Raw genomic sequence first — 19,936 nt, forward strand, 5'->3', positions numbered from 1 at the left:
TAGCGGCCGGAGATCTAACCCCCTTCCTCCGACAGCTTCCCTCTGGGCCCCAGAAAAGAACAGCGAGGCCAGACAGCTAATCGTTAGTTGTTTTTTGTTTTTAATTCATCTCTAATAAGCAACACCATCTGCCCACCCCTGCCTGGGAAGCGGGATCCAAGAGAGGGGCCTAGCACCCACTTTCAGAGTTGGAGGCAGAGGCCTGGGAGGCCTTGAGGCTCGGATCTCCCCACTGGGTGCGTGGAGGGCACAACTCCCCACCCAGGGTAGGTTAGGTTTTATCTACTTGGCCACAGACCCTTGGGAGCAGTAGAGAGCGTGTGGGCCCTGGGGCTCTTGTCCTGGGACAGTTAGCAGTTTGGAGGTACCTGTGGCCCCCTGAGCAGTTAGAGATTAGGGGGGCTGATCCTTGGCTGTAGGGGTGGTTAGAGGCTGTGGGCTGTTAGAGACAGGCTGCCCAAGCCTCTGCCCCCAAGAATGTTAGAGATTTGGTGAGGTCAGGGGTGCTGGGACACCAGTTTTGGGAGGGAATAGTTAATACATTGAAGAAATGTTCTGAGCTCCCCAGAAAAGAGCTGTAAGTTAGAGGAGGGCCAGGGCTGGTTGGGGCTCAGCTGTCCCAAGGCTGGGTGTCCTGCCTGGGAGACGCAGTGGTCACTGGGGTTTCTCTCCCTCAGTGGTCCTGGGCTCCTCCTTGGTGGGAGGTGGTGGAGAATTCCTGGGGGAAGCTGAAGTAGCGGGGTTGGAGGCCCCCGACCCCGACTGGGCATCTATGCTGGCATGCTCCTTCCGAACAAGGTCCTCCAGCTCCTTCTGCAGAGGGCAAAGTTCATAGAGGTCGGAGGTCATCGTGTGTCATTGGGTCGGAGGACCTGTGGGAGGGGGATCCAGGGACTGGGCTCGGGGTGAGCTGAGGTGATAGCTCCTCACCTTCCATCCAAGGAGGTCGGCGAGGGCCAGGCAGCCCTGGTCACAGTCGCCCAGCCAGGCCACGTCCCTGAGGGCGAGGGAAGAGTCTAAGCTCCCAGGCTTGTCCCAGCACTGGTGGTTCTGCCTGTCCTTTGCCTCCGTGCCTTCCCGCCCACCTGGGCCCTGTCCCTCGCAGGCTCCACCTCACCCGCTGCAGGCCCGGGCCTCACCTGTAGGCCTTCTTGGAGTCAAAGTCCATGCCTCCTCCGAGGGCCATCATCATCCCGAGGAAAGGGTCAGTCTGTGGGGGAGGGGGAGCTCAGAGCACAGACTCCGGAGCCAGGGGGCCTGGGTTTGAATCCCAGCTCTGTGACTTCACTCAAGTGGCCTGGCCTCTCTGAACCTCAGTTTCCTTCTCTGCAGAGTGGGGGTAATCACCACACCCACTCCTAAGATGACACTGTCAGAGAAAAAGCTGAGCACAGTGTCTGCCACACAGTATGTTTTTTGCCTGCTGGAGGAAACAGCTGTCCCCGGGAGGGAGCCCCTCCTGGGACAGAGGTCACCTCAGTTTGAAAAGAGAGCTGAGAGACGGCACAGCGACTCCAGATGGCACTGCTGCCGGCCCAGGGACCAGCGAGCCCAGACTCTTCAGTCACAGGAAGCTCAAGGTTCCTGTTTTGGCTTAAGTTGCTTTGGGCTGGGGTTCTATCATCCCTTCAAAAGGGTGAATGGGACTTCCCTGGCGGTCCAGTGGTTAAGAATCCGCCTGCCAATGTAGGGGACATGGGTTCCATTCCTGGTCTGGGAAGATCCCACATGCTGTGGGACAACTAAGCCTGTGTACCCCAACTACTGAGCCCATACCCTAGAGGCTGTGCTCTGAACAGGAGAAGCCACTGCAGTGAGAAGCCCGCCATGCACTGCAGTTAGAGTAGCCCCTGCTAGCCACAACTAGAGAGAGCCCAAGTACAGCAACGAAGGCCTACTATAGACAAAAAAGAGGATCAAAAAGGGTGACTGACCCAGAGGCCTGTGGAACCCTGGAGTCGAGGTAGCCTGGAATCTGACCCCTGAGGATTCCAAGATCCCCAGGTCTGAGCTGAGGGGCCCAGAGTATTGGGCTTCCCCAGAGACCTGTCCCCTGGTTCCCGGGGAGCCTGGGGGAGGTGATGTGGGGCTCGTGTGTGGGGGTGGCGGGGTAGGACGAAGAGGACTCACCTGGCCAGTCTTCTCCTTGTTGATGAGCAGGCGCGGGGTCGACAGGGGCGCCCTGGGGGATGGTGAGCTGAGTGGTGAGGGCCTGTCGCGGCTCCCCTGGCCTCCCAGCAGCCTCCCACAGCCCCAGCCCCCAACCTACTTGCCGATGAGGGACGCGAAGGGCTGCACCTGCAGGGAGGTGCCCATGATGATAAGGAGGTCCACCTTTAGGAAGTCCTACGAAGCGGGAGTGGCCAATGAGGTCGGCTGCTGGCCCCTGCCCCCCACTGCAAGCCCACCTGCAGCTATTTGGGGAAGCCACCTGCCACAGGGCAGGACCTAGGCTGCCCCCGTGTGGGCCGAGACGGGGCGGCGGGGACACTTACTGACTGCATGCAGGAGAAGAAACGCGCTGGGAGGTTCTCGCCGAAGAACACGATATCTGAGGGGGAGACAGACGGACAGACAGACACGGGGACAGAAAGAGATGGTGAAAAAGCGGCAGACAGAGACAGGGAGTGGGAGAGAGAATGGGCAGGAGAAGGCGGACCCCAGGGCTGGGGCAGGAGCGTGGACGGGGCAGTGGGGAATAGGCCAGGGGGCTATGGCACCCCCTCCCCTAGTTAGGGAGAGAGGGTGACCAGGGTGGGGTGGATGGATGGGGAGCGTGGCCTTCTTGGGAAGGGGTTAGCGGGTGTGCAGGGTCCCAGCCCGCATCTACCTCGGTTGGTCCCAGGCCCCAAGGCTCACCAGGCTTCACCACGCTCTGACATTTCTCACACTTGGGAGTCACCTCGGAGAAGATCTTCTCTGGGCGTGGGGAAGGGGAGGAGGAGGAGGAGGTAAGAGGCCCTGGGTTGGGGCTGCAGCCTGCCCACACCACCCCCTTCATTGTCAATACAAACACATCTCAGTCATGGCAGAGCCTCCAGGGGCATTTGCCCTGCCCAGGAAGGACCTCCTCCCAGCAGCAGTCCACAGCTATTACATGAAAGAACAAACAAATAAGCAGACACTTGTCCCCAACAGGGGCAACTGGGTTCCGCCAACCCCCAACTTGGGGAATCTGGACTTGGGAGTGAAGTTCTTCCCATGGGTCTTTTTTTTTTTTTTGGCCATGCTGGGTCTTCATTGCTACACGGGCTTTTCTCTAGTTTCTGCGAGTGGGGGGCTACTCTCTAGTTGCGGTGCACGAGCTTCTCATTGAGGTGGCTTTTCTTGGAGCATGGGTTCTAGGGCGCATGGGCTTCAGTAGTTGAGGCTGCCGGACTCTACAGCACAGGCTCAATAGTTGTGGTGCACACATGGGCTTAGTTGCTCCACAGCATGTGGGATCTTCCCAGAGCAGAGATCAAACCTATGTCTTCTGCACTGGCAGGTGGATTCTTCACCACTGAGCCACCGGGGAAGCCCTTCCCATGGGTCCTTGAGGGCAGGCCTACTTCCATCATGGGTCAGGTCAGAGAGACCTGGTGGGTGCTAGGTTAGAGAGGGAAGAATTATGCAGATAATCCTGGGATGGGGACAAAACCTTAGGTCCAGGTGCTTCCCACTCTTAGGCTCAGTGACAGACCCCCTTTCCCCAACACACACACCATGCTATGACAATCCTCCTCCTCATTGCCTGTTGATCAAAGCTGTAAAGGCCTCTGTCACTTACAACCCACAGAATCTAGCTTGTTCATTCAGATATTCACTCATTCCTTCAATATTTATATAGAGCAATGCGTTAAGGTCTGCCATTTACTTTAAAATATTTCTGCATTGACAGCTCATGATATTTTGTGGGTGATGCTCATGTCACTGCTGCAAGGGACACATAATGGGGTAATGTTAATTGTACATGACCCCCAGCTGCTTGTACTTGGGCTATTCAGGAACCCTTGCCCCAGGGGCAGTCAGCTGGCATTTTGTCAGAAGGGCTACATTCCAAAAGCCTTACTATCAGCACTGCAGCTGTCCTTGTCCCACATGGACACCAGAGGCTTTGTGAAATCAGCATAAAGGTCAGAAATGGGTTTGCATGGATGAAATAAGTGGCTTCTTAATTAGCACAATGGATATCAGAAATCAACTCTCACTGGCATTCTAGAAATGTGGATTGACTGGGGTTTTTTTTTTTCTCTTCTTCTTCTTCTCTTTTTGGACACTCTGCCCTCACGTGAACAGGGACAATGACTTTAGCAAGCCCTGGAGTCTCTTCCCTTAGAGACAGCCCCCACCAGCCTTCATACCAGCGCTGTGCGCAGCTTCACATGTCATGGGCTCCACTCACCTGAATCCGGCTAATGGGCTGGTTGAACCCTGTGTCTCCAGGGCAGTGCTGTCCAATATGGTGGTTAGAGCCACATGTGGCTTTTACATTTTAATTAATACAAGCTGAAGAACGTTAGAGATTCGGTTCCTTGGTCATTTTAGCCACATTATAAGAGCTCAATTGCCTCATGGAGCAGATGGCTGCTATGTTGGACAGTGAAGATACATATAGAACATGCCCCTCACCACAGAAAGTTCTCCTGATACTTCTGCTCTTCTTAGAATGTAGTTGTGTTGGCCTGGATGAGGCCCTCATGTAAGAAGGGGTCAGAGCACCCAAAGGACAAAGGGCTAGGGTTTCATGACCTCACGCAACAGGCTGCATGACCACGTGGAGGCCAGTATGCTAACACACGTTGCTGTGTCTGGAGCCTGCATCCGTTATACCCTGGCTATGAGATGGGGTTGGGAGCAGAGAACCCCCACTGCCACCTCACATCTTTAGGGGCTGCCATTACCTGCTAAAAAGAGCCGCAGGGACTTCCCTGGCAGTCCAGTGACTGAGACTCCACACTCCCAATGCAGGAGGCCTGGGTTTGATTCCTGGTCAGGGAACTAGATCCCACATGGCCCAACTAAAGACCCCACATGCTATAATAAAGGTTAAAGATCCTGCATGCCCTGATTGAAACCTGGCACAGCCAAATAAATAAACAAATAAATTTAAAAAAAAGAGAGAAAGGAAGAGCTGCAGAACTGCATAGGACAGAGCTGGTGTCTGTGTATGGAGACCCTTTCCCTGGTGCTGAGGAGCAGACAGGGGACAGGAAGCCTACCCTCGGGGGTAACCTCCAGCCCCTCACCTTTCATCCAGCTTAGTGAGTACTCCTGCCGGCAGCCTGAGCTGATGCAGTGGGACGTGTAGAAGGTGCCGTGGGCCTCCACCAGGTCTTCGGGCTCCAGCCCAGCCACTCGCTCCAGGGTGTCTATGTTCTGGAGGGAGACACGGAGGGGAGAGGGTCAGGAGTGAACCACCTTCCCCTCCCAGGGGTCAGAAGACAGAGCAGGGGACTGCAGCTGAGAGAGGCAAGTGGGATAGGCTGAGAAGAGAGGAGGGGAGAGGCAAGGGACAGAGGTGTGTCTAAAACTCTTTGGTTCCCCCTGATGGTGCCTCTGAAAAGTCAGTCATGGACGCTTCAAGTCAGGGGCCCAAACTCAAATGCCTATGAACCCAGGTCACTGCCACCAACCAGCCCTGGTGTTTTTCTGCAAAATCAGGTCATTTTCCTTCCCTTTTGTGGAAAATTTGTTCTGTTAGAACCAGACACTCTAGTGGCACCAGCCAGAAATTTGGTGAAATAAATGTACCAATCTTCAGTGTCTCTACTGTAAACACAGCCCTCTCAGATATGGCATCCTTGTGCAGTGCCCAACCTGCACAGCTGTCTGTGGCAGGCTTGGCCAGACATTAACACAAATCAATGAATCAGGAAGTTTTTTTGAGTTTATTTACAGTTTTCCTATTTAACAGTCGGGTTTCTTACTGTGATCTGCTGCATAGATAGTATATTAACTTGTATTCTTTTCAGACAGAATTACTTTCCTTAGTCAACACACAAGGATATTTGTCTCTTTCACATTTGTGGTTTCTCCAGCCATTTTGGAGCAGCTTTTGTTTGCCCATGAGGAATGCCAATGAGGCAGGTGCTTCTGGAGGACCTAGCAGATGTTACAGAGATGGCCAGGAACGTGTAGTCCACAGCTGACCCAATAAGGTTTCCCAGAGACTCTGCGAACCACCATTCCATTTCCAACTGCCCTCTGCTTCTAGTCAGCCATCAGTTTACCCCCAAAACATGCAGACAAGAGTCTCTGTTTCCAGACCTTCTGCAGCTTTCCCCTGCCCCAGCCTAGGAGAAATGCTAGTTTTGCCTTTGCTCCTGGACTTAGTTTGCCGACTTCCTCACACGCGAGTAAGCAGCGTGTATGCAGATAACTGGGCTTCCCTGGTGTTCGGATGGTAAAGAAGGTGGAGACCTGGTTTTGATGGCTGGGTGGGGAAGATTCCCCTGGAGAAAGGAATGGGAACCCACTCCAGTATTCTTGCCTGGAGAATCCCTGGACAGAGGAACCTGGTGGGCTACAGTCCGTGCATGGGATTGCAGAGAGTTGGACACAACTGAGCAACTAACACTACTCAGTACTACTCATGCAAATAACTAAACGGCATATCAAAGGACTACCTACGTGCCTCTGTGGTACCTTTTGATGCCCCTTAAAAGAAATTATTTATTTGGTTGCACCAGGTTGTGGCACGAGGGATCTTTGATCATCGTTGCTGCATGCAGGACCTTTGGTTGTGGCACGCAGGATTTTGTTCTCTGACCAGGGATAGAACCTGGGCTCCCTGCAATGGGAGCTTGGAGTCAGCCACTGGACCACCAGGGAAGTCCCCTGATGCTACTTTTGATGGGGCACCCACAAATAAACAAAAATGAATGTGGCTGGGGAGTTCCCTGGTAGTCCAGTGCTTAGGACTTGGTCCTTTCACTGCCATGGCCTGGGTTCAATCCCTGGTTGGGGAACTAAGATCTTGTAAGCTGTGAGCACAGCCAAAAAGAAAAAACAATGTGCCCAGACTTCCTGAGTGTTCTAGTGGTTAAGCATCTGCTGACAATGCAGGGGACATGAGTTTGATCCCTGGGCTGGGAAGATTCCACATGCCTTGGGGCAACTAAGCCCATGGGTCACAACTACTGAGCCTGTGCTCTAGAGCCCATGCACCACAACTACTGAAGCCACCACATCGAGAAGCCTTGGCACCACAATGAAGAGTGCAACTAGAATGCACTCTTCAACTAGAGTGCAACCAATGAAGAGTAGCCCCTGCTCACGGCAACTAGAGAAAGCCCGCATGTAGCAACAAAGACTCAGCGCAGCCAAAAAACAAACAAATAAATCTTGGGGGGAAAAAAAAATCTATCTTAAAAAAAAAAAAATGACATGGCTGACCCGTATGTACTGGTATGAAGGAAATCTCTCCAAGATGTTAGAAGGCCCTGTGTACAAGATGTGGAAAAAATCAACATATGAATTTGTGTGTTTGCTTGCCTAAGTGTGGACTATTTTCAAAGGAAACCCAAGAAGCAGGCAACAGTAGTGGCCTCCAGAGAGGAAGCTGGGGCTGGGGAATACGGCCCAAGAGGCTCAGTATAAAGGACAAGCAGCAGTGACCGCATGGAGACACAGAGCAGCTGGTGTCTGGCCTCAGTGCCAGGCAGGGAACAGGGTGTGGTGAGGAGGTGGGCCATTCAGCTCTAGTCAACTGCTCCCTCCTCCACCCACCCCAGAAAGCCACCCGGGGTGCACCCAGTTCTTCCAGATCTTCAAGAGGAGCCTGAAGTCTGAGTTTTCATCTGCAATCTCTTTTGATTGTCAAACCTTAGCTCACTTTCGGTTTCAAGACATCACGTCTCTGACACGCTTTTGAAAAGCATGAATTGTGCTTCTCCAGTGGCTCAGTGTTAAAATATTCGTGTGCCGATGCAGATGTGAGTTTGATCCCTGGGGAAGATGTCACATGCCAAGGGACAACTAGGGACAACTGAACAATTACTGAGCCCACACAAAGCCCCTAAAGTCCGTGCTCCCCAACAAGAGAAATCACTGCAACGAGAAGCCTACGCACTGCAACTAGAGAGCAGCCCCTGCTTGCTGCAACTAGAGAAAAGCCTGTGCAGCAACGAAGATCCAGCACAGCCAAAAAAAAAAAAAATATAGGCTTCTCTGCTATAAATGGGAAATTTATTTTTAAATTAATAAAAAGCATGAAGCTGCTATGTGGCTGAGTATAAGGAAGGGTCTTCTAGATAAGGGCTTAAGGGAAAGAAAGCTGAGTATAAATCCAATGTATAATGTGAATGCCACAGATATAGATTTAAAAGAATGGAGATCACAGGGACTTGACTGAAGGAGACAACTGTTCTGTTTGAATGGATACTTGGGTCTTGAGATAAAAATAGCATGGCTTCAAAAGTGCTACATCGTCACAATTCAGGAAGACATGAAGACAGTATGTTGCAGAAAACTGGGTCAATGACTCAAAAAGTGGCTGAGGTTGAAGAAGAGGGTGAGGAGGAGTTGAAAAAAAGAATGGCTACATGAAACATGAGAGTGGAAAAAATGTTTCCACCTGTGTGTAATGTAATGCGCCAGTGTGAATATATATGTAGACTTAAATCTGTGCGTGAAATATTATAAGGGGAAATGCCACCACATTTCACACTGACCCGAGAACTTATTCATGTTGGCTTTCATGTAAAAATACCCTGCAGCTGGTGTGCTTTTGTGGTTTGGGGCAGGGGAGGGGGGTGCCTCATATGGAGGTGGGGAGTCAGCCCTCTGAGCATCTGGGATGAACCACATGGTCCTGGGCCTGTGTTTCTCGTGCTGGGACCCCTGTGATCTCCTGGTCTCCCTTGCTCTCCAGCTTGAGTCCAGATGCCTTAGTGTCTGGCTATCTGCCTACAGCTCCACATGGCTGTCTAATGGGCATCTCAACTTCGACGTGCCTTCAACCAAACTCCTCCTCTGCCCCCAACGCCTGCACATCCCACCATCTCAGTAAAAGACATCAGGTGCTCAGGCTGAGAGATGTCCGGCCATTCCTGACTCTTCTCCTCCTCTCAAGAACCATTCATCCAAACCAACAGCAAGTCCTGTTGGCTCCACCTTCAAAACGGGTTCACAAGTCACCCACTTCTCCCCTTGGACAGCCCTCTCCCCGGCCCAGCCTCCATCCTCTCCTGCTTGGACCATCACTGCAGCCCCCTTCCTGGCCTCTGTACCCACCCCCTACCCCCATTGCTTCCTCCCACAGTCTGCCCTCCACATGCAGCCAGAGGGACCCTGTGAACACCTGGGGCAGGTCATGTCTCGGCCCTGCCCAGAGCCCTCCTGTGGTTCCATCTCCCACCAGGGAAAAGACAAAGCCCTCCCAGTGGCCCCCAAATGCCCACATGGTCCACCTGTCACCTCCTGACCTCATCTCCTCTGTCCTTTCCTACTACTGTCCTTCTCGCTCACTCAGATCCAGCTATTTGAACACGCCAAGTGCAGCCTCACCTCAGGGCCTTTGCACTGGCTGTTCCCTTTGCCTCTCTCCCTGAGATGATCCCATGGCTCCCTCCCTCCCCTTAGGTCTTTGTTTAAATGTCCCTTTTTTCCACGAGGCCTTTCCTGACTTATTGTTCACAACAGCACCCTTCTCCCCACTCACACACAGAACTTCTGATTCCCCTTCTCTGTTCAGCCCAGTGCTCCACAGACATCTCAGCATTAAACAGACTAGATACTCGATTCATCCTTCTTGTCTACTGTCCCTCCCCACCTTAGAGTGTTAGCTCCCGGAGGACAGGGATGTCTGCTCCTTCTGTCTACTGCCTGCAGGGCCTGGCACTGGTTGGCACTTACTAAACACCGGGACAGAAGCTGACGAACAGGATTGACAGCAGGGCCGTGGTGAAGATTTCATGAAATCACACAGAAGGTGCTTGGCTTCAGGTGAGCTGTTTGTATCATGTCTGAGTGTATTCCATGGATAAAACTGACTCTCTGAGAAGAAAGGTCAAGTTTATCCTGAGCTGGGGCTCCCCCTCAACCCCCACCAGCCCTAGGTGGGAGTACTTGCCCCCTTCTGAGAATTCTGGACCTGAACAAAAAGACTTCATCCTCCCCCTGGTGGCAGATTCTGAGGCTGTAGGCTCCAGATTGCCAGGCCAGGAAGAAAATAATAGAACACCTATTTCTATCCATGGGTTCTCTCTCTATTTTATAAATTTGGGTTCTGAGATATGAATTCGAGTAGGCATGGTATCACTGCTCTAGTAGATCACGTAATTCAACACATATTTATAAAACAAAAGTAGAGGGACACTTTTCACTATTGGGTGTGCGAGACCCCAAAAGTCTCACCAACTAGGAAGCCAAGAATGCGAGCTGTCCTTACCTGAGGACCTCTGGGTGAGGCCCTCAGCTAAGTGCCTGCCATACATAAGCCGTGGCCCATGGCCCACACAAGGCCTTTGTGCAAATCAGAAGAAGGTGCCCCTTTCTTAAGCCTCTACAGCCACCAACTGGAAAACTGTCAGGGTGCAGCGGCCGTGGGAGCTTCCCTGATGCCTCGGATGGTAAAGAATCTGCCTGCAACGTGGGAGACCTGGGTTCAATCCCTGGATGGGGAAGATCCCCTGGAGAAGGAAATGGCAACCCACTCCAGTATTCTTGCCTGAGAAATCCCATGGACAGAGGAGCCTGGTGGGCTACAGTCCACGGGGTCACAGAGTCAGACACGACTGAGCGACGAACACTTTTACGCTTCAGTGATCATGCTAAACCAAGTCACTTCAGATCATCCGATGGAAAACCCAAAAAACTATGGTGCCAAAGGTGTCTGCTCAGAGAAGGGGTCCTTTCTCAGTACTCATGGGGTGGCCCTGAGGGAGGTCATTGCCACGTTACCACAGGCCTGAGAGGGTGAAGTGGTTCTGGCCTCTGCTTTTTTTTTTCACCCATCCTGTGGGGCGTGTGGAATCCTTGTTCCCTGAACAGGGATCAAACCTGTGTCCCCTGCATTGGAAGCAGCATGGAGTCGTAACCACTGGATTGCCAGGGAAGTCCCTGGCTTCTGTTTCATAGAAAGGGAAACTTAAGGCTGAGAGAGGGGATGTGACTCACTGCAAGTCACACAACAGAGAGGCTGCGGCCTGAGCTCCTGACCCCTCCTGCCCGGCCTCTTCCTCCCAGGATGCCCGAGGTCCTGCCTACCTGTGTGTAGCAGCGCAGGAGCAGTCCTTTTTCCTTCAGCAGGCGGATGAAGTAGTGGCAGATGGTCGGCTGGAGGGAAGCAAGCATGGCAATGCTGAATGCGCACCGCCCTGTGCCAGGAACTGTTCCAGACCTGTTTCTCCTCATGGAATCTTCACACCATGAGGCACAGACCTTCATTATCCCCATTTCACAGGTAGGGAACTGAGGCTCAGGGAGGGTGACTGTCTGGCCAGTCACACAAACTGTGGAGTTGGGGTTAGCACAGAAGCAGCCTGGCTCCAGAGTCTGGGCTCCTACATGTATCATTAGCTCATTTAAGCCTCACAGTATTTCTTTTCATGGACTATTATCTGCTCCATTTTACAGATGGGAAAACTGAGGTCCAAGGACACAAGAGCAGGAAACGAGAGAACAGGACTTGGACTCCGGTGATCTGGGCCCAAAGCCCACTCTGTTTTGTTCTGTTTTTTACTTTGCTTCAAGGCTTGCAGGATCTCAGTTTCCTGAACAGGGACTGAACCTGGGCCATGGCAGTGAAAACCCAGAATCCTAAAGATTAGGCCACCAGGGCCCATGTATTTAATGGTTGTAGGATATTTGTCTAAAGGGCCCTGAAGGGGTCCTTCCCATGCTTGCTGGCCCCCAATTTTTCCTGTCCCCACTTCCACAAAAAAGAGCTCACCTTGAACTGCCCAGGATAGAGTTCCTTGGCGAGAGCAAAGAAGGGCTCTGGATGTTTCTGTGGGAGAGAGAGCCGGAGGGCAGGTGGGCACCCAGATGCCCCTGGTGAGATGTGAGCAGGAGCCAGGAGGCCCCGTCCATCTCCATCACTATAGACCCTCCTCCCTGTGTGACACGTACCTTGAAGTAGCTGATTTCAAAGATGGCCTCCGGGTAGGGAAGACGGTATTTCTCCAGGTTGGCATAGAGGCCCGTGTTTGGGGACCGAAAGTCAGGGATACCCGCGGCTGGGGGAGGAGGGGTAATCAATAAGGGACTCTGGCCCCTTTTCTTTCACACCCCCCAACACAGCTCCTCCCCAGGCCCTCACAGGGGCGCCCCAACCAGGAAGTGGCTTTTGGGGGAGGGGAGCACTTACAAGTGGAGATTCCAGCTCCCACCAAACAGATGACCCTGCGACCTGGAGGAGGAGAGTTTAGGCAGCATGCGCTTTTCTTGTTTTCAACTTACATTTGTTAATTGTTGCTTTGAACATCAAACATTGCTCCAAAATATGAACCACTTATCTTAAGAGAGTTGTCTTTGCCATAAATTAAGTACTGAGCTGATTGATGTTTACAATTGATTTTTGACAACTTAAAAAACTTATTAGTGGCACTGCTGTCTAATAATCAGATATATTATCATAGACTGAATATAATGATTAAGAAAGTAAAGTTTAAAGAAAAAAAAGAGCAATGTTTCCCCTTCCCGTTCTTACCTTTAAGTAATTTCACCTATCACAGTCCCTGAAGCCATTTACTCTGTGCCAAACCCTGCGGCTAGCACTTCAGATCCTTGAATGGCTCTCCCAGCCATCTCAAGGTGGGTGGTGTTAACATTCCCATTTTACAGATGAGGAAACTGAGGCTTAGACAGGGGAAGGGATCATACAGCTGACTGAAGGAAGAGCCAGCATGGGGTCAAAGAATCCATTGGTTAAGATTACACCAGTGTAGTAAGATTCATAAAAAGGCTACTTGGAGAGAAATTTCTCCTCCTAGCTAGATCTAGACAAACACAGGAGATCTTAGTGAGAGGTAGATCTTAGGGAGAAGGCCGGGAGGGTGTGTTCCCATGGAAGTGCTGCATGTTATTGTGAAAAACAATCTCTCACCACCTCTTTATCTTCTGGACACAATATTGGACAGCCATCTATTTCCAGCATATGATACACATCCCTCCATCCTATTCCTTCCCTCTATAATCAAATGCATGTTAGCCACCAGAAGTCAATTAATTTTCAAGTGAGGATCCAAGCTGGGCCATTCTCAGCTCACACCCAGTGAGCAGCAGAGTGGATAAGGGCTTCCAATCCTGGCTTTCCTGTGCACCAGCAGAGTTGTGGAGGGGGTGGGGCGGGGGTGGGTCTTAGTTCAGATCACTGCGCTGGGCTTTAGCGTCCTGCTCTGTAAAATGGGCACAATCACTGCACTGGCCTCGAGGGGGCTGTTGAGAGAAGGAATTCTCTCCTGTGAAGCTGAGATCAATGCCTAGCACTAATGATTCTTCGAGACACTAGTACTCAACTTCTTCAGACCCATGATTCGTATCCCTATAAGCACTTTGTTCCCCCAGTGTCACCAGCTTTTGGAAAAGATGGGAAGATGTGGGAGGGGAGAGGTGGAATCATTTCACAAGCACGCAGGGCGGTGCGGAAGTAGCCTGGCTGCCTCTCTGGTGGCTGCCGGTGGAATCATCTCACAAGCACGCAGGGCTGTGCGGAAGTAGCCTGACCGCCTCTCTGGTGGCTGGCCGGTGGAATCATTTCCCAAGCACGCAGGGCTGTGCGGAAGTAGCCTGGCTGCCTCTCTGGTGGCTGCCGGCAGCCCTGCTGCACAGCGCCCTTGGCATCTGTCAGTCGGCTGATGGACACACACGAGTGTGAGGGCCTCTGGGGTGTCAGGATGCCATCGGACCAGGCCTGGCACACCCAGTGGACCCAGTGGAAGGGAGTGAGTATGCACTCTAGATTCAGGAGCCCTGACTGCCTCTCGCCGGCTGTGTAACCCCGCACCAGGTTACAACCTCTCTGTGTCTCAGTTTCCTCCTCTGCCCAGCTGACTCCTCACAGGTCTCCTGTGACGATCATATGAGGGGACGCCTGTCAAGTGCACAGCCCAGTGCCTGGCAAAAGGTGAGAGCCCAGTTCATTGCTATTAATTATTACTATCCCCTCACAGGCACCATCAATTATTCTAAAACCCAGGTGCAGGAGGACGGACGGAACGAAAGCTCTGTAGCCACTGCCTGTATTCTCTTTGGGGCCCACCCAAGCCAGAAGATGGGGCTTCCTGAGTAGCTCCGTGGTAAAGAATCCACTTGCCAATGCGGGCTCAATCCCTGGGTCAGGAAGATCCCCTGGAGAAGGAAAGGGCAACTGACTCCAATATTCTTGCCTGGGAAATCCTATGGACAGAGGAGCCTGGCAGGCTACAATCCGTGGCATTGCAAAAGAGTCGGACATGATTTGACTAAATGACAACAACAAAGGCAGGAGATGGCTGAAGGCCGCCGCTCCAGGAGAGGGGGGCTCAGGGCGTCCGGCCTGGCTGCCTGAGGAGAGATGGCAGCAGCTAGAGGACAGGGAAACTGCAGGAGACGTCCTCAACAAAAGGCTGTTCAGGACCCTCAAAGGGTCGATTGTTCTAGTCAAGGGCTGCTTAGGGCTCGGTTTCTCAGACTCTGGTGACCTCAACTCGAGGCAAGAAATATAAATTACCCAGTGACCGGGTAAAAAGATCTCTACACCACACCAGGAACAAGCCTCCTATAAGAATCGTCACGGGGAACACTTAGGCAACGCTTGCTCTGTTTCAGGCATTTATCTATGAATTTATGTAATCCCTCTTCATAATCCTGGGGCTTCCCTGGTGGCTCAGATGGTAAAGAGTCTGCCTGCAACGCAGGAGATGAGGGTTTGATCCCCGGCTCAGGAAGATCCCCTGGAGAAGGGCATGGCAACCCAGTCCAGTATTCTTGCCCGGAGAATCCCATGGCCAGAGGAGCCTGGCAGGCTACAGTCCATGTGGTCCCAAAGAGAAGGAAGGAAGCCATGGGGATACCTGGGGGAAGAGTCTATTCCATAATCTTATAAGGTAATTACTATAATATACTATTATTAGCATCTTCACTCTAATAAACAAGCCTGACCAATAGAAACATGGTGATTGGTTCGGGGGGTAGGACTGTGACCCAAGCTGGGCCAATCGGAGCCAATCTCTGCTCTTGTGCTTGAACCACTGGGAGAAAGATGCTGTTTTTCAGTGGGAGCTGCTAGGCTGGTGGAACTTGTTTTTACAGCTGCCAGGAGCTCCGAATACAGAGAAGAGCCAAGAAAGGGCTCAGCATAGAAGTTGCTGAATCCAGCCACACTTCAGGATCAACAGTTACAGGATCAACACACTCCCTTTTTGGCACCAGACAGTTTGAGTTGGGTTTCTTGTGACTTGCAGACGTAAGCTGTGAATGGTTTGGGGCTGAGAAGTCATGAGAAGAAGTGGGGGTGGGGGGGAGTCACGCAGGAAGGGGCCCAGGGTGGGGAACTCACAGCGCTCGCTCTGCATGTAGCGGCTCACTCCTTCCAGGGTTAGTTCGTCCAGGAGTCGCTCCTTCTGGGTGCCCAGGCCCAGAGTCTGGGAGAAGAAATTCCGCAGGAAGTCCACTGGCCAAAAAGAAGAGAGACAGCTGTTGGGTGGGTGTTTGTTCAAGGGGACACAGAGGCCCCGAGTGCCCCTGCCCAGCCCCGGGGTCTCCTGTCTTCCCACGACTAAAGGTTGGATGCCTGGCCCGGCCAGGGATCCCGAAATGCTGCATCTGTTCTTACACACTTTGCATGTCACCCCTGGTGGAGGTGAACACCTGGATCCCTGCCTTAAACCGCCCTCCAGCACCCCCCAGAACCATGCTCCCAAGGCAGATACTCACTCTCTGCTTCTCCGCCAGTGGCTCCTGCCTCAGTGTCTGAATCTGAGTCCTGGAAGGGGTGGAGGTGGGGTGACGAGGCCCCAGAAGTGGTGTTAGGGAGGGGAAGAGGGGATGACACCAGGGTTCCAGGGTGTGGCTGGGAGGTGGGCCCGAGGGAGTGAGGAGCAGCGGGGACCACGCTGGGGGCGCGTGTGGGCTCTAGGACAGGCTGCCTGTGTTGGAAACCCAACTCTGCAACTCGAGAGGAGCGCGGCCTCCTATGGGTGACTGCGTTTTTTCTGAGGCTCCGAGCTCCTCCTCTCACAAGTGGAGCTCGGAGGACTGAGGAAGGCCACCTGGAGGGCTGTGAGCAGTGAGTTCCAATGTGAGGCTCTCAGAACAGCCATGGTTGGGGCGGCAGTGGTGGTGAGTGCTCAGGAAGTGCTCGTTACTGCTCTCATCACCTCCCATGGTCCACGTCCTCAACTTATATCCCCTCCAGTCCCCTGCCCTGCCCAGCTGCCCCGCAGCCCGCCTCACCTACGTCAATAACGCTGGTAGAAACGCCTCGGTCCTCACCCTGTGGCCGTCAGCCCTCTGGCTTAAAGCACCCCCACTCCACCTTTCCAACCCTTCCATCTCCTTTATCAACTCCTCTCCTCGGCCAGGCGCCCAAATCGCGGGTCTGGGACTCCGTCCCGGGCCCTCCCTCCTGTTTCTGTCCGCCTTCCCTGGGCCAGCTCCCCCATGCACACCAGTGGTCTCAGCCTAGTTTCTGAGGATGCCACCTTTCTGTCTCCAGATCCGGGGTTTCCACAGCCCCCAGATGCCTCCCCCTAAGTGTGACCCCAGACCCCTCACTCTCACGGTGTCCCAAACTGGCCGCAGTATCTCTTCCAAGCCTGCTCCTCCCCCTGGGCCCCTAACTCAGTGTGGCTTCTGTCCCCGTGTTTGCCAGATGTCTCCTGCCTCCCTTGCCTGCCCTCCTGTGGGAGCATGTCCCCTCCCCGGGGCTCCACGTGGGCCAGCCTGTCCCTCCAGGGGCCCTGCCCCGGCCTCCGCCGTAGCTCCCGGTCTCAGTCTGCATCTCTGATCTACTCTCCTGCTGTTGACTTGTCTGGGTCCACCCTTTGCCCTCCACATCAAAGGCCTTTCTCTTTGGCTTCCCCAGTTTAATCATCTGATCACAAAAATCTGTGGCGTTTACCATGATGCCCGCTCCAAGAAGTCTGGGATTTTTCATGGTCACCACTGGGTAAAAATGTGTTAAGTCCCTCAGTCGTGTCCGACTCTTTGCAACCCCATGGACTGTAGCCCTCCAGGCTCCTCTGTCCATAGGATTCTCCAGGCAAGAATATTGGAGTGGGTTGCCATGCCCTTCTCCAGGGGATCTTCCCAACCCAGGTCTCCTGCATTGCAGGCAGATTCTTTACTGTTTGAGCCACCAGGAAAGCCAGGTTTCCTTGCTTTAAGATTGTGTCTATAAGCTTTACAAAACTCTGACCATTAGACAATGTATAACTTGAAGGTGCTTGCCTCCTGAGTCCCTCACCCACAGCCCCGCCTCCCCCACCCCATCCTCCCCTTCAAGATAGCCACTATTAACAGTACAGTGGTAATTACTCCAGATTTTTTAATCTGAATTGGTGATGGACAGGGAAGCCTGGCATGCTGCAGTCCACGGGGCTGCAAAGAGTTGGACATGACTGAGTGACTGAACTGAACTGAAAACTCATTATTTCCCCAGAAATGGGTCACCCCACAGTACAATGCTGCGCCTCGCATTTTCCACCAAACAATATATCACAGACCCGCCAGCTACAGAGTGTTGCATTGTACAGTTCATAGTTCATTTAACCCATCAACTGACAGTCGTTTGGGCTGTTTCCAGTTTGGCTGTATTGCACAATGCTGCAATTTACACCCTCGGATCTCTCTCTTTGGGACTGAGGGTCCCTTTTCCACATGAAACCTTTTTCTCTGACAGTGGCCAGGCTTTGGGAGCCAGGCGAGGGAGAAGCCTGGCCTGACAGGGAGCTCTTGTCCCCTTGGTGTGGCTCGGCCGTGCATCTGTGGGGTGCTCTTGTCACAGCTTCTGCTCTGCCCTACATGTGAACCGCGACCTCGTGTCTGTGGGTGGGCTGGCACGCTTTCAGGCTGCAGACAGTGAAGCTCTGTGGAAGGAGGCGAGGGCCCTGCCCAGCACGTGGGAGCAACTTGGTCTCAGGGGGGAGCTGAAGGTGATGGTGGAGCCTCTGTGACCTGTTTCCAGTGAAGTGTCTGGGAGGCAATATGTCAAGGCGCCGAGGGTTGCAAACCTGTCCCTGCTCTTCTAGCCAGTGGACAGAGGACAAGTTGTTAAAGAACTCAGTTTCCAATTCCTTGGCTATAAAATGACCACAGTAGACCTGCACCCCTCCCCTCCACCACTGCCCCCGGGATGCTAGGATGCCCATCAAACACGAAGCAGAGTACCCAGTTGGCTTAAATACTCGGTAAATGCTAACCATCAAGGTAATCAGCCACCTGAATCCTGAACACATGACACTCTTTCATGCCCCCCAGTATACCCTCTGCCTGGGACACCACTTCTCACCTTGCCTAAGAAAATCCTAAGTTACTCTACACTGACTACCATGTGCTGTATCTCAGTCCGACTCTGAGATCGGCCTGTGGATTCTTCCCGGGAAGGGACTGGCTGGGAACTGTGTGATCTCACACAGTTTACTCCGTGCTCCCAAAGTGCCCTGCCCTATTTTCATGATCACCAGTAGAGCACTGTCGAGTCACACGTCTATGAGATCTGTGAATTCAGGAACCAAATCTCTTCCAAGCCCACTGGGAATGAGGTTCAGGAGGGAAGGTGGGTGGGAGGGGTGTACAGGGAGAAAGGAAAGTTTGCAAGGGCAGGCCTAGGCTTGAGGCCGCACACCCTTCTCTGACAGGCCCCAGAATCCACCATTCCCCCAGGAGCTGAACCACAAGGGGAGGTGGGGTGAGGGGCTGGGGCAGTGAGCTGAGGGCCCTGGGATATCTGACTCCCCTCTGCCACCTCCCCCCGGTGTGGGGTGTGGGAAGTCCATCTCTCTCCTTCCCTCCACCCTTGTCCCCATCTCACCTGAGCCTCCTGCACCTTCCCTGCCTGGGTCTCCTCAGGGTCAGAGGCTGGGGGAGGAGGGGAGCAGACGTGGTTACAGTGAAGGGAGTGGTTAACAGGGAATGAAGGGCTTCCAAGTTGGGGTGCAGAGAGGGGCAACAAGACCCTCCAACCTAGTTATACGGGGTGGGGGTATAAAAAGGGAGTAGATGGAGGGAGGGAAAGGAAGAAAAGCAGATTTTATTAGAGTGGAGAGTGTTGGGAGGAGAGGTGGTTGGTGAAGGACAAAGAGGCTGGGACAAGGAGGCTTAGGAAAGCAAAAAGAAAGTAAAGCATATAAGGGCATGAAGGAAGGCTTAGGAGGAGTTAGGAAAGACAGTAGTGTGTGAGTGTGTGCTGGGAGGGTTAGGTTTACAAGCAGAAAAAAAGTAGAAAGAAAGAGAAGATAAGGGATACTGGGCCTGGAGGCAGGTTTGCAAGAAGAGGTGGCGGGGGCGGAACGGATGGGCGAGATGGTAGGTTTAGAAGAGGAAGGAAGGGATAGGAGGGGACACTAGGGGTCCCCTAGCACCCTACAGTTCCCACTAACAACCAGGTACCCTTAGCAACCCGGACAGCGGTATTCTAAGTCCCTAGTAACAAGGGTCCTTAGCAACTAAGGTGCGAGACACACGCTATCATTAGTAACTTAGGGGACATGGCAAATGGACCCTTAAAACCTCGCGACCCAGAAACCCACCAATCTAGCAATATGTATCACAACGGCTCCCTGAACCTCATTCCCCTCCATGCAGCCCCCATCTCATGCCCCACCACTCCCGCCCTCGGGCCCCGGGGCCTGCAGCCCTCAGCCAGGCCCCGGCGCGGCCCGACCCTCCCACCAGGGCCCCCGACTCACGATCCGGATCGGCCATGGGCGCGGGGCGGGGGCCCTCGGGACTGTCACCGACTGCTCTATCCCGTGACGGCACCGGAAACAGGAGAGGGCCGAGATAGGTCAAAGAACTACAACTCCCAGGA

The 19,936-nt window shown here is 53.2% G+C and overlaps 1 protein-coding gene across 2 annotated transcripts; it reads right to left on the reverse strand.

Annotated features, from left to right (window-relative positions):
• Positions 1-77: 77 nt before the first annotated feature.
• On the reverse strand, positions 78-19,915 carry SIRT2 (sirtuin 2). 2 transcript variants are annotated; one of them, NM_001113531.1, is given in 16 exon segments: positions 78-813; positions 931-997; positions 1,140-1,210; positions 2,131-2,182; positions 2,270-2,346; positions 2,496-2,551; positions 2,860-2,919; positions 5,229-5,358; positions 11,191-11,259; positions 11,876-11,932; positions 12,055-12,161; positions 12,293-12,334; positions 15,464-15,577; positions 15,841-15,889; positions 18,938-18,984; positions 19,815-19,915. In NM_001113531.1, coding segments are annotated over 16 exon segments (1,173 nt in total). In that variant the 5' UTR covers positions 19,831-19,915; the 3' UTR covers positions 78-654.
• Positions 19,916-19,936: the final 21 nt, after the last annotated feature.

Source organism: Bos taurus, chromosome 18, assembly GCF_002263795.3.
Source record: "Bos taurus isolate L1 Dominette 01449 registration number 42190680 breed Hereford chromosome 18, ARS-UCD2.0, whole genome shotgun sequence".
Classification (NCBI taxonomy): Eukaryota; Metazoa; Chordata; class Mammalia; order Artiodactyla; family Bovidae; genus Bos; species Bos taurus.

Coding starts and splice junctions, on each gene's coding strand:
- SIRT2 (XM_059876539.1), bottom strand. Junction 15,890..18,937: donor GGAAGGTGCAGGAGGCTCAG/GTGAGATGGGGA, acceptor CACCCCTTCCAG/GACTCAGATTCAGACACTGA. Junction 2,552..2,859: donor TCAGAGCGTGGTGAAGCCTG/GTGAGCCTTGGG, acceptor TCTCCCCCTCAG/ATATCGTGTTCTTCGGCGAG.